This window comes from Aedes albopictus, chromosome 3, assembly GCF_035046485.1.
Source record: "Aedes albopictus strain Foshan chromosome 3, AalbF5, whole genome shotgun sequence".
NCBI classification, from domain to species: Eukaryota; Metazoa; Arthropoda; class Insecta; order Diptera; family Culicidae; genus Aedes; species Aedes albopictus.
This window is the reverse complement of record NC_085138.1, coordinates 447,099,596-447,118,827: the sequence shown is the minus strand read 5'-3', so window position 1 is coordinate 447,118,827 and position 19,232 is coordinate 447,099,596. Positions and strand designations below refer to the sequence as shown.

The window sequence follows — 19,232 nt, the reverse complement described above, 5'->3', positions numbered from 1 at the left end:
AACGAAATGAGAAGGGTGCCTATCAAACTTCTTAACATATGGTATTTTGAGCCACGCTAATCATCAAGCATCAGATACTCTCATATATCCTTTGGTAATGGCAATCTGAAAGTGATCCTACTATTTTGTCATTTAGTATATCTTTAATTGTTGATGTAGTAAACAGAACTCAATCAATTAAATACAAATCAAAATGCACGTTACTCCATGGCGACTGCCGAAACTTCAGCCAAATCGGTTCACTAGAAACCGAGCGTCACATCGTCAAACTTTGCAATTTTGTATGAAACATTGCTGGTGATTTTATTGTTTTGTCCGACACTGTACATAGATTTGAAATCTTCCTAACGCCGCCTACTGCCACTCAATATTGCTCGTATACTAGTACAATACATATTTCCAATACTTTCCATTTCCGTTCTCTTTTCCAGTTTGTTCCTTCGTCGTCCACAAACGATGCCACGAGTACGTGACGTTCAAATGTCCCGGTGCGGATAAAGGAGCAGACTCAGACGTAAGTTGATTGTTACTTCCCGTACCGCCCCAGTCAGTAGAGTAGTACATACAGTATTTTTTTTTAATTTGTTTTGGTTAAAAATATCGGACGATTTTTATTCGATTCCAACCCACGTTGTTGGACACGCAAACTAATCCCGGGTGCTTAACGGAAATACATATGTTTAGGATTCCTCTCTTAGGATTGCGTCAAAGCTACACGACTAACAATCTGACCGCGCGAGGGAAATGGACCGGGGAGGGCTGTAAAGTTATTACGCGCAGCTTTCTTGCCCTTTTTTAAATGCTGTTTTATTAGCAGTTTTGACGCATTTTTGAAGTTGAATTGAGTATTCTCGCCGCTTTTGAGTTATGGTTTTGTATGGAGTTATCGCGGAGTTCTTAGAAGGAGAATAGAAAAAAAAACAGTGATTGCATGTTTGATTATCGTTCCGTAGAAAAAGAGAAAGACGCAAAGTGGAAAATGTATGACATGCAGCAAAGTAGGCGTGATTTCTGAACTTTTTTTACTGTTGATTCAGCATAATTTTGTTTTTCATTTTTTTTTTCTGAACGGCTTTTGATGGTGTGAGTTATATCGTTATTCTGAATTTTCTGCGAACACAGAAAAGGCGTTTAGTATGGAAGTTCGTTTTTCTCTGCCATCTAGAATAGAATCATAGCGATAGAATCTTCCACTTTTCCTGAAGGAGCAAACAACTCAAAACAGAACAAGTTCATCTCAGCATCCTAGAATAGTTTGTCATGGCGTCATCTAAGAGACTGACATTTTTCAACAGATCTTTTTCACTAGGTTGATTTGATTTTCAAAAATGAGTTTTCAAAGACAAATAAGTGCGAGATTATTTTTCAACTCAACAGATTGTTTTTTCATACATATTTTTCTTTTCTTTTATTTATCTTTTTCCGTTTATTTAGAATAAATATTTTTACAGACCAATTAATTTCCGTATTGTGTTGTATATATCCCCTGATGTAATTTAAGGACACTCGTACCAAACATGAGTTTAAAGAGTGGACCTATTCGAGTCCCACGTTTTGCGATCATTGTGGTTCGTTACTGTACGGTTTAATTCATCAAGGGCTTAAGTGTACAGGTAAACATGGATTAATCTCTCTATTCTTTTCTTATATTCTGATTCTTTTACTTTTCCGCTTCTGTTTGTTGTATTGTGTTCTATTCTCTTATCTGTTTGCTAAACATCATGAATCCCATAAAATCAATCAAATAAACACACTAAATGCTGAAAAGGCATTTCTTGAACTAAACTCGACACGTGTTAAATCTATCAACTTTGATCTTTCGGTGTTGTTTTTCTCTTAGTCGCTTCTAACGGTTTATGTGTGTTCGTGTGTTTAATCTTTTCTACTAATAGGCTTTTCGCTGTTATTCAACAGTCTCTCAAAAACTGCTTTCACCTGTTCTATAAAAATTGAATAAAATACACAATACACACTCTGCATAGTCCATCTACCGACACAAAATTCATCAAGCATTTGCATTCAATTAAAATTATTTCACTATTTGCAATCTCACGCACTCAAACGCACACATACATACAGAACAAATTGCGATCGAATGCATCAATCACTCAGCAAACAGAGACTGAACGTCGACGGCTGCTGCCGGATACACGCGCAAGCCAATTACACTAGTTTACAGCATTTTTGAACTCGGTAAGCTGATGATCATTTTTGGTGTAGAATCATACCCTGAGTTCGAAAACGCGAAAGAAAAAAATTACAGTAGAGCGGAAATTTTTTCGACTTTCCATACAAGGTTGATGATTTGAAATCGATTTTTGTTCTATTTTTAAGCAAAGTCGCTCACTTCAAACATCTCATTCTCCGTAATCAATGCTCCGATTGAGCTGAAATTTTTACTGTAACTCGCCTACATATGATATGTCAAATAAACGTCGAGAGAGAATTTTTAAGTTGGTTTTTTCTTATTGAAAAAAATACATTTCTTCAAAAAATTTTGGGAATTTTGCTAAAATTTAAGGAGATCGTCCCTAAAACTCGCCAATATCTTGAATTTCATCAATCTGACGCAAAACCTGTATTCGGATGATCGAATGGTATTGTATTCAGCTTTTGATTTATGGAAAAAGATTTAAAATTGGTTGAACAAAACGCAATACAGGTCGGACTCGATTATCCGGGTGACTCCGAAAAAAAATCTCCCCGGATAATCGAATTTCCGGATAATCGAGCCAAACTTTTTTTTATTTTATTTTTCAGATTTATCAATCAAAAACAGTTCGATAAACATAGAAGCAAGGTTGTATGATGTTATAGTTCTCAAACTCAACGGCTGACATGATTTTAACCATATTTGTTGAGTATGGAATTTTAGCCGAAAAATCTGCATAATTAAAATAATTCTCAAATAGGCTGAATCTAATTTATGGGTATTGTATTTGACATTTGCTACATCTTTTGACATATTTGCCATCTAAAATTGTGCAAACAAAACAAAAAATTATTTGATCCCCGGATAATCGAGCCATTTTTTCCGGATAATCGAGCCTCGGATAATCGAACCCTCGGTTAATCGAACCCCCGGATAATCGAGTCCGACCTGTATATTTGAATTTTAGTAAATTATATATTTTCAAAAGTTGCAAAACTCGATATTGAGCTAAAACTCAAAAAATGTTCTACTTAAAAATTTTTGAAGATCGGTTTCGAAATCAGCACTAAATTGTGCTTCAAAAATTTTGGTCGTTGACAGAAGTTCGACTTTCGTTTTATTTTGTAAACTTGTGTTATCGTGAGTTGAAAATACTTTCGTCGAATTGCGTTTTTTTTTTCCTTTCATTAGAATGGTGGGCTGCTGATCGGAGAAAAATGGAAGTGGTACTTTCACCATCGTGTTTCAAGCAGCCGAACGATTTTGAGTTTGAGAAAAACCATGAGTAATCATGAATAATGAGGATTTTTCTATTTAAGTGTGATGATTTACCGATTTAAAACTGAAAAAAAAATATCTTCTGCAATGGGAGTTCTTATTGTCTATAAGTTTCTCTTTTAGATTCTAAAAAAAGATTAATCTGAGTATAGCTTCACAAAATAGCAATTCCCAACAAACATTTTAGCTGTATAAGAGTTGAACAAACAAGTCTTAAGTGAACTTCAGCTTAAGAAGCTGTTACTCAGCTTTCTATGTTTCTTGGGTTGTTTATCTAATAGCATTATCCAATCAGAAGTTAATATTTTCGCCACGAGTAATACTTCCGAACTCGTTGCAACAGATAAAATACCGAGATTCATTACCAAAAACCTATGTCGAATTAATTAACTTGTAGCAATTTCAGTTATTTCAGCATCTACCCAATAACAAGTTTGTGATTGATTCGGTATTGAAATAATTGGTTTAGTTATGGGCTATTATGTTTTTTTTTTTATGAAATATCACCATGGAAATAATTAGAATTTAGCTTTGTTATTGTATCCTTTTACCCGAGCAGGAGAAAATAGCTGAAGAATAACTAACTCAGGTATGGAAAACCGAATACCTACAACCTGAATGAGGTATTAAGTAGCCCTGCATAAGAGGTAAAATACCTAAAATAATAACTTTTGTATTTTGTGCATAACGCGTGAATAATGACTTCAGGTATGGTAATACCTTAATAATAATTGGCGATTTTTCCATACAAATAGCGATTTTTCCATAGTTGAGTAATACCTCAAGCAGTCCTCAACACCAAACCAATAACTCGTTGAGGTATTCCATCAATACCTACGAAATACCAAAATAAGTTATTTCCAATACCTGGATAACCGACCAATACCTTGTCTTGGTATGATACCTGACTTTTATATGCTCCTGTTATGTGGCAGTTATTCATTCCTGCTCGGGTATTGTAGGGTATTGCATGCCCTGGTTGCTAAGCTTTTTGTTTTGGTGATTTTTGACTTACTGGTGGCACTTGTCCAGGAGCTCCTTCTGGGAATCGCTTGTAATTTCATCCGAGATTCTTCCAGGAACCCCTTTCTTTACAAATTTCTGCTTTCAAATAATTGCTTTCAGAATTCCTCCAAGCATTTCTTCTGGAGTTCTGAAACAGGACCCTCAAAGGTGCGGGGATTAAATTAGAGTTCCTTTAGAAATTCCCATTGGGGTTATTCTAGGAATTTATTCTGAGATTCCTAAGCTGGTTTTATCTGGCATACCTCCAGGCTAGGCCGAGATTACTCCAGATTCTTTCTTGGTTTCTTCCAAGTTTCCACAGTTTCTTCTGAGATTTCTCAAGGATTTTTTTTCTAAGCTTACAATAGAAGTTTCTTCTGGGATCTTTCTAGGAATTTCTCATAGGATGTAACACGGAATTTTTTTAACGGCTGTTCGAATCCGTATGAAGTTGATCATCAATATTAACTTCTTTTCTCGATCAGCCTAGATAGCTGTGTAGTGTCGGTAGCGATTGTCTCAATTGGCTAAGAATAACACTACGGACCGCCTGTTCCGGTGGTAAGAATCCACCAACAGGTGACCCCTAATTCATGGTGTGATGCGGCTTTATGCTTACCGTGCCTAGGAATGAATGGCTAGGGGGGGGTCTAATAAAAACCTAACCGCTAACGGAGCCTGTGGAGTACCAGGGCGCCCTCCACAGTATGTAGCCCTTACTGCGCTAACCGGAGCAATGGTGCAGTGGACCTTGTGTTTCTCCGAGACAATCAGCTGCCCTTCTTTAGTCTCACTTGAGGCTAAATAAGGGCGGGATTATGAAGATGTTGTTAATTAGTTTAAATTTTCACCTATATGGTTTCGCATTATGCGATTTACACAGTGTATTCTGTGTATCCTCGCCTTTGGCGTTTTCCAATCGATACCGATTTGGTTTTATTGTTGCTGTTCTTTGTTGTGCTGTTGTTGCGAAGAGTTTAATCTTACCTAGTTTGGGTAGTGGCTACGGTTAGGATAGCTCAGATCAATCTTCAGCATAAAAGAACAGCAACGATCAATCTTTGCAGACTTGTGCAAAATGGTACAGCCCAAGTGGCCTTGGTACAAGAACCTTACTTTCGTAAGGGAAATTTCTATCTAGGAAACCTTGTGAACCCGGTGTTTGCCACTTTCAGTAAACATGAAATGGCATATTCGCGTGTCATGCCTCGAGCCTGTGTGCTTGTCAACAACGCAATAGTTGCTACACTCATCTCTGAACTAACCACCAGAGATGTATGTGCTATCACAATTGATGTATCTGTTGGAAACCTCAACAGGAAATACGTCTATTGTTCTGTGTATTTACCGCATGATGAACCATCCCTACGGATGCTTTCAAACAAGTCATCGCATACTGCACTTCAAAAGGCCTTCCGCTAATTGTTGGCAGTGATGCTAATGCTCACCATATCATCTGGGGCAGCTCAGACATTAACTTGAGAGGCTCCAGTTTGATGGAGTACTTAAGTAGTACAGATCTTGCATTACTTAACATAGGCAACCGCCCAACCTTCATGGTATCTGCTAGAGAGGAAGTGTTAGATATAACGCTTTGCTCTAGCAGAATTAGTCACGAGCTGACCAATTGGCATGTGTCAGATGAAGAATCTTTATCTGACCATCGCTATATCTTTTTTGAACATTTAAATGTTACTTTGCAAACATTGCGTTTCAGGAATCCTCGGTCAACAAACTGGGATCTTTATACTGATTTGGTTGCAGCCAAATTTCATGGATATTCACCATCCATTGACACTCTAAGTGATTTAGATGATGCCGTTGATACTACAACGACCTTCATCATGGAAGCTTTTGAAGAAGCATGCCCTCTACGGTCTGTGAAGATCACAAGAGGAACCCCTTGGTGGAACTCTGATCTGGCGAAACTCAGGAAGCAATGTAGAAAGAGTTGAAACAGACGACGTTCGGCTGGTTCGGAGGCTTTCAGGTCGGCTCGCAAGGCCTACAGGAAAGCTCTCCGGTCTGCTGAACGATCCGGCTGGAAAAACCTTTGTACAAATGTTTCCAGCTTGAGTGAAGTCAGTCGGTTAAACAAAATCCTTGCGAAATCTAAGGATTTCCGGGTGAACGAACTTCGTTTGCCAAATGGCGATCTGACTTCCTCTGATGAGGAAGTTCTGGAATGCTTATTCAGCACACACTTCCCTGGATGTGTGGATATTACATCTTCGGATGATCCTGATGTCTTTTCTTGTAGTTATGATTCTTTAGCTTCGGCTCGGAGTATTGTAACTATAGAATCTATTGAGTGGGCTCTTAATAGCTTTGCTCCTTTCAAATCTCCTGGGGCAGATGGGATTTATCCTATTTTGCTTCAGAAAGGATTTGATTATTTCAAACATGTTTTGAAAAAACTACTTGTTTGCAGTTTTGCTACAGGGTATATTCCCAAATCCTGGAGGGATATTACTGTAAAGTTTATTCCGAAAGTGGGTCGTGCGTCGTATGAAGAAGCAAAGAGTTTCAGACCTATCAGTTTGACCTCTTTTCTTCTGAAATGCTTAGAACGCATTGTGGATCATCACATCCGTGATGTTCATCTGGCCAACGTGCCTCTTCATGTGAACCAACATGCCTCTTCATGTGAACCAACATGCCTACCAATCTGGTAAGTCCACTGTGACTCTTTTACACAAGGTTGTTTACGATATCGAGAAAGCATTCGCTCAAAAGCAATCTTGTTTGGGTGTTTTCTTAGATATCGAGGGTGCCTTTGACAACGTGCCTTTCGATGCCATGTTGGAAGCCGCATGGAGTCATGGTATATCTCCAATGTTTTCTAATTGGATTCACCAAATGCTCAAAAACCGATATCTCTTCTCGACATTGCGTCTAGCAGGGATTAGGAAATTGAGTGTTTGTGGATGCCCCCAAGGGGGAGTCTTATCACCGCTTTTGTGGAATCTCGTAGCAGATACGCTATTGAGGCAACTCAATAATAGCGGTTTTCCTACTTATGGTTTTGCCGACGACTACCTAACATTGTTAGTTGGTATGTGCATCAGCACCCTTTTCGACCTGATGCAAAACGCCCTTCAGGTAGTTGAGGGTTGGTGTCGCCAATATGGCCTTTCGGTTAATCCGAGTAAAACATCTATTGTTTTTTTCACGGAAAGGCGAAACCGTAATGGCGTTCGCGTCTCTTTGATTCTGATATCAATGTGACTGAACAGGTAAAGTACGGTGGAGTCATTCTTGATTCCAAGCTTTCCTGGACACCTCATGTTGAGTTCATAATCAAGAAAGCTTGTATGGCCTTTGGGCAATGCCGGCGAACCTTTGGTACAACTTGGGGTCTAAAACCCAAGTATATCAAATGGATTTACACAACTGTTGTTCGTCCAATATTGGCGTATGGATGTCTTGTGTGGTGGCAAAAGGGCGAAGTGAGAACGGTCCAATCAAAATTAGGCCATCTCCAAAGGATGTGCCTAATGGCGATGTCTGGAGCGTTCTCTTCAACTCCCACGGCAGCGCTCGAAGTTCTCTTTGACGTTGCTCCACTACACATTCATCTCAAACAAGAAGCACTTTCTTGCACTTACCGTCTATGGGTACTCGGTTTACTAGAGGAAACTCCTGTGAACCGCCGTTGTTTCCACTTTTGGTGAATTGGGACAAAATTGTCCTTGCTCCAAGTGATCTTACAATTGCTTGTAATTTTCCATATAGGACATTTTCCACGAAATTCCCTTCCCGGGAAGAGTGGACATCTGGTTATCTGGAGAGAAGTATTTCAGACGGCATCGTATGTTACACTGATGGCTCCCTTCTCGAAGGTCGAGCAGTTGCTGGTGTTTATTCTCGTGAGCTAAGGCTGTATCAGTCTTATTCACTTGGTAGACACTGCACCGTTTTTCAGGCCGAAATCTTTGCTCTTACGTGCGGAGTGCAATCAACACTTCAGCAGCACGTAATGGGCAAAGTAATATACTTCTGTTCAGATTGCCAGGCTGCTATTAAAGAACTTGCTTCGGCCAACTCTAGGCCGAAGATAGTTATCGCTTGTCGAACTCAAATCGAGGAGCTGAGCTCAGCAAACGCTGTTCACCTTGTATGGGTACCTGGCCATTCTTCCATCGCTGGAAATGAATTGGCTGATGAGTTAGCTCGCACTGGAGCATCACATGACTTCATTGGCCCTGAGCCAGCTATTCCGATATCGAAGTGCTGGGTAAAGCTTCAGATTCACACCTGGGCTGCCACTCAGCACAAACAATACTGGAATAGTTTGGAGTCATGTCGTCAAACCAAATTGTATTGTACTGAGCCATCTCCAAAGGTGGCGAAGTATCTTACAAATCTGTCAAAGCAGAATTGCAGCATGCTGGTCAAAGCATTGACTGGCCACTGCCGACTCAGTTATCACATGGCGAATATTCAGCAAGCTGATTCATTTGCCTGTGATAGCTGTGAATCCGATTATGGAACTTCGTATCATTTAATATGCACGCAGAAAAATAAATTGTAAACACAATTAAATTCTAGTTCAAATCAACCGATTTTCCAGTTTACTATAGCGACAAACTGATTTCTAGTTTAAACAGAACTGTTCTATTGTTTGATAATACAAATATTTTCATTTGTCGAAATTTTAGACAGTTTGTTAAAACAAACAGAGATATGGTATTTTCAACATGAAATAATGGATTGATTCAAACGACTGCACTTTTGCCACTAACAAACCCGGAATGTGATTGTGTTGGTGACGGCGGCAACTGCGGCAGTTCGGAAATCTATTGTTGAAACAAATTAAATTTTTGACATTATATAAAATGATGGTAATCGGTTGTTTTTATCGATAAACTCTAAATGAAAACAATTTAATATAACTTTGGAATAAGTAAATTCTCAGTTTGAAAATCAACTATGCGTTTTATTGTTTTAAACAAGCGCCATTTTTCTGCGTGTGTAACTGTCCAGTTTTTGTGCAATTGCGTTTCCGAGTACTCGGTAAACACTTATTAAGTGAAACTAACTTTAGAAACCTGAATCTGCAGGACATTCTGCTGTTCTTGATCCGCTGTGGTAAAGAGCTATAGGCTTTCTTTACGCTTTATGCGATAACACAGTGCCCTTTTCAGGGCGCTGTTTGAATCCATTGTGGTACGCTTATGCGATATTACACTGTCCTTTTCAGGACGTCATGTGAACCCATTGTGGTACGCTTATGCGTGTATGAAGACCCTATTCCGTTACCTGTCCTTTTCCCTGTCCCATCCTTTTTTCCTTCCCTTCTCCCTCAGGTAAATGATGAATAGGCTCGTGTTTATGGCGATGGCACAAATTTCCCAAATGGAGGAGAACGTGCCTCTGGAGCCGACCTACTGATACCTGATACCCTGTATAATGTGATGGTGTAGTAAGGTGTGTTATCTCATATTTTAGGTTAAAAATTGAGCAAATTAAAAAAAAAAAAGAAAATAAAAAAAATAAATGAAAAAAAAATTAATGCTCCAAACTTATCGATATTCATAAAACATTATACATAAATGAAAGAAAGTGATATGGATAGTTTTTAGGCGGTCATTTTAAAAACTAGGAATCTTTTTCAAAACTACAAATGGGACTGGAAATGTTTTTTTTTTTTTTTTGGAAATTTGAGTTTATCGTGATAATTTACCTTGTTATTATGTAAACGCAATTTTTTGCACAAAGGAATTCCTTCGATAATGTATTTGGTAAATTTTTCGGCAATGTATTTGGGAATTGATTGGGCTATTTGAGAATTCTTACGGAAACTTTTTTCTAAGAATTCCGTTGACAATTGTTTTGTACATTCCTTCAATAATGCTTTTGAGAATTGTTTGTCAATTCACCTGGATTTTTTTTTTCGGAATGGCTAAAATGCTTGGGATAGGAAACTTTTTTTCCCTCACAAAAAAGTTCAACATTACCTTTTCGTAGAGTGCATCAAAAATTCTCAAATTTTGACTGTTTGTCAATCTATTATACGTGCATCTTTAATCTTAATCTTTCACGTAGTTAGAACCATTCTCGTAAAACATTGGACAACTTTTTTTTTAACTGTCTTATCTCTGAAACCAGTGAACCGAAACGAATGAAATATTGAACTATTTTGAACAATATAATGCTTTAAAAGTTTTTTGAAAATAAGCACAATTTTAATGTTGAAAAAAGTTATGATGGATTGACAAAATTTGGATTTTTCTCGAAAATAAACGGCAATTATTTATATCAATGTCATTAATTTAAAGTTGTGATATCCAAAGGTTTTCTATTTCTGTTCTCAAGATATCTTTAATTAGATATATTAGAGCCCATATGGCTTAAAGGAAGAACACATTTATAAGGTTTAGTGTGGTGTTGTAAATTTGACTATTTTTTCTCTATATCAGTGGAAACATCAAACTGGTATAATTTTTTTCGTAGAGAGAAAGTATAATATGTTATTGGGTTGTATCAAGTATCAACATATACACTAGGCTGCGGCTTATTTTTCAAAAGTTGTTAAAACCTGGAATTCGTAAGCTCTTTTGGATTCAAATGGCACAAAAAGAGAAACCTCTGAGTTTAAGCCAAATATATTGAGATTTAGAGGTCGCGCAATCGCTTCAAAGTTGAATTTTTGAGTAATAAAAAGGTGTTTTCACTTCAAGTGCCATAACTTTCTCAATTTTCAACCGATTTTCAATCTTTTTTTTATGAATTTCTCACAAATTAAATTTCGAATAAACTCGTACAACATCATTATATTCCAAAGTCACGCAAAATATGAGTTTTTGAAGATTCAATTGATTTTTCTTCCTTTTACAAAAAAAAAATAACTTCAGAGTCCTATAACTTTTAACCGTTTGACCAATTTTAAATTTTTTAGTTTGCTTTTGTAGATATTTTTGTTGCCTGAGAATGCTGTGAATAAACTGTACCTTTTGAAAATCGTTTCAAAATATTTTTTTATTTATTTATTTATTTATTTTTAACTTTTAATTTTGGAAGGGGGAAAAGCCCCTTTGAGTGATTTCCAAATTCACATGTTGAAATCGTTCTCAAAAAGGCATAAAATCGTTTCAAAATAGATAAATACCAAAAACCGTCCAATATCACGTATTTTTTTTGGAAAAATCAGATTTTTGCCAAAATTTTAATTGTTTTCATGCTTAATTTCGGGCTCAAAGTGAAAAATTTATTCTCAATAATCATATGGAAGCCTTAAACTTCAGTTTTTGGAGTGTTCTGAATCAAAAAATATTTTCATGTTCGAAATGCGAGGAAAAAAAATTTGAAAAAAATATCCTCCAATGTGTTCCATATCCCTAAATATGATGCTAAGTATCTGGTTTGGAGTAACAAAATGCAAATAATCGTAAAAAACTTCAATTTTGCATGAAAAAATCAAGTTTTAAGGCATGTTTTGGCAGTTTTTGGTGAAAAGTATCATAAAAATAACTACTTCGATAAAAAATTTGTTTGGGACAAAGATAGGCAACAAAAATATCTACAAAAGCAAACTAAAAAATTTAAAATTGGTCAAACGGTTAAAAAGTTATAGGACTCTGAAGTTAAAAATTTTTGTAAAAGGAAGAAAAAAATAAATTAAACCTTCGAAAACTCATATTTTGCGTGATTTTTGAAGAAAATGATGTTTTACGAGTTTATTTGAAATTTAATTTGTGAGAAATCCATAAAAAAGATTGAAAATCGGTTGAAAATTGAGAAAGTTATGGCACTTGAAGTGAAAACACCTTTTTATTACTCGAAAATTCAACTTTGAAGCGATTGCGCGACCTCTAAATCTCAATATTTTTTTGGCTTAAACTCAGAGATTTCTCTTTTTGTGCCATTTGAATCTAAAAGAGCTTACGAATTCCAGGTTTCAACAACTTTTGAAAAATAAGCCGCAGCCTAATATACACTCCCGATCAAAAGTTTGGGGTCACCCTCTCAAAAACATGCCATTTTTTAGGCCCATATCTCCGCCAATTTGCGTCTGATTTTAAAACCCTAGGTCTAATTCAAAAGATAATAAGTCAAAGAAACTTTGAACATGATTTAAAAGAAACTTTTTCAAAAAAAATTGTATGTAAACTCAACCAAAAGTTCAAAAAAAAAAATTATTAAAAACTTACGGCAGTGTCACTGGAAATTGGGTCGACCAAATTTTAAGATGAAAGCGGTAATATAACCCATTTTCTATTAGCTTTCAACTGCTTTTACAGAACTTAGCTAAAAAATCTAGAAAAAAAAAGTTATTAAATAAATTAACTCTTCATGTCATCGACCAAAAGTTTGGGGTCACCCCTCAATATCAGCCAAAAGTTTGGGGTCACTTTCGTAAAACATGGAAAAGTGATTTGGTAATATCTTCGTCATCTATAGTTCAATTTTAATTCTTTTTGACTCATTTCAAAGATAATTAAACTTTAACTTAACTTATTTAACGATTTTTGTATATAAAAATGTAATGTAAAGTTTACACATTTCACCACACCTCGAAAAATGAGGCAACTTTACGTTAAGTTTTAGTATGTAAATTTTAACAAATATGTGTGGTTCAATGTCTATGCCGTAAGTATCATTCATTTTGTTTCAAATAAGTCAAGAAGAATTAAAATTGAATTAAAGATGACAAAGATATCAACAAATCACTTTTCCATGTTTTACGATAGTGACCCCAAACTTTTGGCCGATGACATGAAGAATTAATTTACTTAATAACTCTTTTACTACATTTTTTAGCTAAGTTCTGTAAAAAGCAGTTGAAAGGTAATAGAAAATAGGTTATACTACCGCTCTCATCTTAAAATTTGGTCTACCTAATTTCCAGCGACACTGCCGTAAGTTTTTATTCATTTTTTAGAAAATTTGTCAACTTTGGATAAAGTTTACATGAAACAAATTTTGAAAAAGTTTCTTTTAAATCATGTTCAAAGTTTCTTTGAATTATTATCTTTTGAATAAGACCTAGGGTTTTGAAATCGGACGCAAATTGGCGGAGATATGGGCCTAAAAAATGACAATGACACCCCAAACTTTTGATCGGGAGTATATGTAGTTAAAAAATGCTCAAAATTTTATTAAATTCGATACACTGGTTTAGGAGACATGGCAGTTCAAATATTAATTGTCTAAAAAATAGCGTTTTACGAGAACGATTTTAACTTCACGAATGATTAGCCATTCGACCTCAAATTTGTACCAAAGATTCACATTTAATAGGTTGACAATCATAGGGCCCATATAGCCGAGGCGGTAAACGCACGGGTATTCAGCATGACCATGCTGAGGGTGACGGGTTCGATTCCCGGTCGGTCCAGGATCTTTTCGTAAAGGAAATTTCCTTGACTTCCTTGGGCATAGAGTATCTTCGTGCCTGCCACACGATATACACATGCAAAATGGTCATTGGCAGAGGAAGCTCTCAGTTAATAACTGTGGAAGTGCTCATAGAACACTAAGCCGAGAAGCAGGCTTTGTCCCAGGAGGACGTTACGCCAAGAAGAGGAGAGAGGAGAGGAGGTTGACAAACATTCAAAATTTTAGATTTTTTGATGCACTCTATGAAAAGTTACAGCTTACAGCATGTGGAACTTTTTTGTGAGACAAAAAAAGTTGCCTTTGGCCACATTTTGGCCATCCCTTGTATGTTCATTGTTCAGCAATTTGTTTGGGATTTTATTCGAAAATTCATTTGGATTTTTTTTGGGAAATTTGAGAATTTATTCGGCAATCGTTTTGGAAATTTTTTCGACAGTTTCTTTGTTAATTTCGACGTCATTAATCATGTGCGAACAATGTTGTTTTTAGCTACTGGTTTGATGACTAATGAATTATCTATGGAATTCTGCAAATTTCGATGTGCCATATGGCAAGGTCATACAAACTGCGGGAATTGGCCACATTTCCGGGGTCCTGGAACCGGTTCCGGGACCACTAAGGGGCTAATCCTGCCTCTGATATCTGATGTGAGCACTGATGGATTCGCATCAAAATTCTGCAAATTTCGATAGAAAATGCATGAATTGACCACATTTCCGGGGTTTTGAAAACCGGTCCCGGGAACCTGTTCCGGGACCTCCAAGTGGCCAATCCTGTTTTTCGTATCTGACGTGGCCACTGATATATTCGCATCAAAATACTGAAAAATTCGTACGGCATGGTAAAAATATTCGAGAATTGATCACATTTTGGGGGTCCTTGGAACCGGTCCTGGGAACCGGCTCCGGGACCACCAAGTGGACAATGTTGTTTCCTGTTGCTTATTTGATGACTGATGAATTATCTACACATGATGTTCTGAGAATTTTGATGTGCCATACGGCAAGGTCATACAAACTGCGAGAATTGGCCACATTTTCGGAGTCCTGGGAACCGGTTACCGGGAACCTGTTCCAGGACCACTAAGTGGCAAATCCTGCTTTTCGTATCTGATGTGGCCACTGATATATTCGCAACAAAATTCTGCAAATTTAGATATGTCGCACGGCATAGTAAAAAAAAATCGAGAGTTGACTACATTTCCGGGGTCCTCTGAACCGGCTCTGGGAACCGGTTCCGAGATCACCAAGCGGACAATGTTGTCTTCAGTTGCTGGTTTGATGACTGGTGAATTATCAATGAAATTCTGCGAATTTCGATGTGCCATACGGCAAGGTCATATAAACTACAAGAATTGGCCACATTTCCGGGGTCCCGGGAATCTGTTCCGGGACCACCAAGTGGCCAATCTTGGTTCTGGCTTCTGACATGGTCACTGATGTATTCTCCATAAAATTCTGCAACTTTTGATATGTCGCACGGCATGGATTCACCATATTTGTAAAATGGTCACCTATCGGGGATCTCCGGGAAGCCGTTCCGAGGCCTCGAGATTTAGTCCTGTGGCCACCTGATAGCCAAAACCCATCTGGTCAGTTAGCTTAGTGGTTGGGGCAGCTTGATGCTGCTTTTTCCGGTGCATTTAGCACTCCAAACATTCAAATCAGCTGCATTTCGCAAAACTTATTGCGAAAAATACCCTCCTGCGAAAATGACCAAACCATGGTCCCTCTGGCGTGGGTTCCAAGTGGCCACATCCAACCGAACCTTAGTTTTGAGCCGGATCCACAAAATTTAAGCCCTAACGGTAATTTTGAGTACTAAAATTTTATTATTTTATTAAGAAATGACTGTGAAATCGTTGTACCAAATCCGGGTCAATAACTTTTTTTTGTCCAGCCCTTCAGAAACGGCCAAAATTATCGGTCAAAATTTTAAAAACAAGTTTTTGGCAAAAGATTAAAAGTCACAAAGTTTCAAAGCTATAGCAAATCAGGATCAAAAGATATGGCGCCTAAAGTGCGATCCGGGTCATATTGACCCGAACACCTCCTCCTCTCCTCTTCTTGGCGGCCAAATTATCGGTCAAAATTTTAAAAACAAGTTTTTGGCAAAAGATTAAAAGTCACAAAGTTTCAAAGCTATAGCAAATCAGGATCAAAAGATATGGCGCCTAAAAAGTGCGATCCGGGTCATATTGACCCGAACACCTCCTCCTCTCCTCTTCTTGGCGTAACGTCCTCACTGGGACAAAGCCTGCTTCTCAGCTTAGTGTTCTATGAGCACTTCCACAGTTATTAACTGAGAGCTTCCTCTGCCAATGACCATTTTGCATGTGTATATCGTGTGGCAGGCACGAAGATACTCTATGCCCAAGGAAGTCAAGGAAATTTCCTTCACGAAAAGATCCTGGACCGACCGGGAATCGAACCCGTCACCCTCAGCATGGTCATGCTGAATACCCGTGCGTTTACCGCCTCGGCTATATGACCTGAACACCGTAGGAAGGTTAACAACCTCCTGTAGGGTCCCAAGTAACATTTTCAGATATTATTGAATTTATCTTAGTTTTATGAGAGATTTATAACGTTCTATCGGTATCGTTCTATCGGTAATGCCATCGCTAAAAGTTTTATTGGACCCCTGCAACATTCTATGGATCATCAATAAACTTTTCACAAAACTGGTCTACATGGCAACTTATTTGCTTTATAAAAGGCTTTATTGCAGTTGTCAAGAGTACTTCAAAATAGGCCTTGAAAGAGTAGTCACTGTGTGAAATTCATGCCAGCGAATGCACTATGTCTTATTAGGTGGCCAAAGCTAATACCAAGTATAACCATGTCTCAAAGGCATTTGCTTACTATTATTCATTATCTCATACACCGTTGATCAAATTTTATCATGAAAAAGAGGTTTTTCAATATAACGTATTGATAACACATCATATGACATTTGAAAAAAAAAAACATGTGATATATTTAGCCATACGTAATCAACCACTATGAAATGTCATTTATGATTGATTTGAGCGCCATCTCATAAAAAATAGCGAAGACCACCGATAGCTTTAATGCGAGCTTGATATGGTAATGGCGCGATCAATTGCTCTTGTTGTGGTAATGACGAAGAGTTATTAGATTTGTTGTCGAACGAGATCTTTTCTCGACTATTACTGCTACCATATTGAAATAAGAACCACAATGATGTAGGGAAACCAAAAGATCAACAAAATTATACATACCTGGATGATTTGATGCTTAAGGCGAAACTGGAAGCATTTCCTCACTTTTTGGTTTTGGTTTTTTTATTAAATAACGAAGCAATATTTTCAAAATCGGTTTTCGTGCACATGTAGAGTATGGATCAAGGTATCTTCTGATTTTTTTTGTAGTGGAAAATGTTTTTCGTTTTTGCAGAAACCATTTTTGAACAAAATTTCACGAAAAAATGGTTTCTGCAAAAATGGAAAACATTTGCCACCTCTAAAAAAATTTAGGAGATACCTTGATCCATACTCTACGTGTGCACGAAAACCGATTTTGAAAATATTGCTTCGTTATTTAATAAATAATCAAAAACCGAAAAAATGAGAAAATGCTTCCAGTTTCGCCTTAATGTGGCAAGTTAACAGGTAACCTCGTCACTCGCCAAGATCATATTTTTTTCTAAATGGATGTAAAATATACACTTACACTTTTTTCCAGAAACAATAATTTCCGTTAAAATTGAACTATTTGGGAGGCGCAGCTATTTTCTGCTCCTATTATCCCAATATTCTCCATGAAATTGCATCCGCACATACTTTACAGCCCAGTAGATCACTACACAGTCACTTCTTTTTTTAACATTTTCACTAGTGGCTTTCAATAAAGCAGATTCTACGATGATTGTGAAGCAAACATTTGTTTGTTTACAATTCATCGCACAGATGAATAAGTACTCGTTGTCAAACTTGTTTGAGCAAAAATGAACGTGACGGTTTTATTGCAGACTTATTTTGCCCTCCATACAGCTTTAAAAAGCTCTATAAATGTGGTCCACTTGGCCGGGAAACGTTCTTATAGCGGTTGCCAGGAGGTTATCATGGAGTTGTCGGTTTTATAAGCATTTGGGGTGAGTGTTTTTGGGTTTAATAGGGTTTTATGACGAGTTTATTAGAGCTGTTAAGATTTCTAAGCTTCAAAATCAGTTTCAACGGTTTGTTTGTAACAACAGCTTGTAAGCAATTAGAAAACTAAAAATGTTACTTGGGCATTATTGTGGAAAGTAGAGGCTGAAATAGGTTTTCCAGCTTTGCTTAACGATCGTGCATAAGCCATTATAAAGTGATTCTTAAAAAAAAATTTAACGTATTTTCAAATAAACTTTCTTACAAACTTTAAATATGACCGGATCATCGTGATATCATATTGAAAGTAATAAGAAGAAACTTTTTTAATATATGGTGTTTTGAGCCACGCTAGTAAACAGTTACCAATTGGTTGAGAACCACTGAAGTTGGCAAATTATTCATAAAATCAGCTTAGTTCATTCAATTTCAAGTGAAGTTGCCTTTGTATTTTATACCCATATTCAAGATGTATGAATGTGGTGATAAGTAAGCTTTTAACTGAAACGATAAGAATAATTTCATTCATTTCTTGATATGTTTGATACTTATCGTTGCATAATTCAGGAAAACACATGTTTCATAACGACACTGTCAACTCAATCAATTCATAGCGTGTGATTAACGACTACTCCAGCTAATCGTCGTTAATCGACCGAGGTCACACGCGATCGTTGAATACATCAACGGCATCTACTCTACATATCCTGGATGACATTTACGAACCACTTAAAACCCATCAACATCCCAAATGATACACATTAAACCCGAACGACAAACGATGATGCGTTCACGGTTCGAGTGTTAAATTTGCGACATCATCGTAAATTACATGTCCCGCGCGCTTCTCGTAGATGTGGTGCCTACATATTCCTCCCACAACGAGGCGTAGAACAACGAAAACAAAAATCTTACCCACTCTCTCTCTAACTTTCTCATCCTCCTCCGGGGCATCATCGATTACATTGGTCGGCGCGCTCGCCTGCTAAACAAACTGTTTACCTTACCCAGAGACCAGGCACTCAGATCACAGCAGCCCGAGAATTGCGAGTGCCACTTACCGACGACGACGACGACGACGAAGACGACGCTTCAACAGTACGACGGTGGCAATTGAATTTTCACACCAACGCCATCGCCGCCGCAAAACAGTACTAGTAGGCCGAGCGAGCGGTGTGGTGATGATGGTCCGTTCGTTCCGTTGTCGTCGTCCTCATAGTCGTCGTCGGCTTTAATATAGGCCCACTTAGCAGTTTCTTTAACAGGTCGTTAAGCAAATTAGTCCGGCCGGATTCTGCTCACGGCACTCTCGCAGCTTCTCTGCTAGCTGGCTGGCTGGGATGA

General features: G+C 37.5%; 1 protein-coding gene across 10 annotated transcripts in view; it reads left to right on the top strand.

Moving 5' to 3' along the window:
• LOC115260955 (protein kinase C, brain isozyme-like) overlaps positions 1-19,232 on the top strand; it is a 285,232-nt gene that overhangs the window by 152,413 nt on the left and 113,587 nt on the right. For 8 of the 10 annotated variants that reach the window (XM_062856739.1, XM_062856742.1, XM_062856738.1 and 5 more), the window contains exons 4-5: positions 432-514; positions 1,502-1,613. In XM_062856739.1, the coding sequence (XP_062712723.1) occupies positions 432-514; positions 1,502-1,613 (195 nt within the window). The remainder of the gene's footprint in view (positions 1-431; positions 515-1,501; positions 1,614-19,232) is intronic. The other 2 variants (XM_062856747.1, XM_062856748.1) reach the window with 1 other exon arrangement.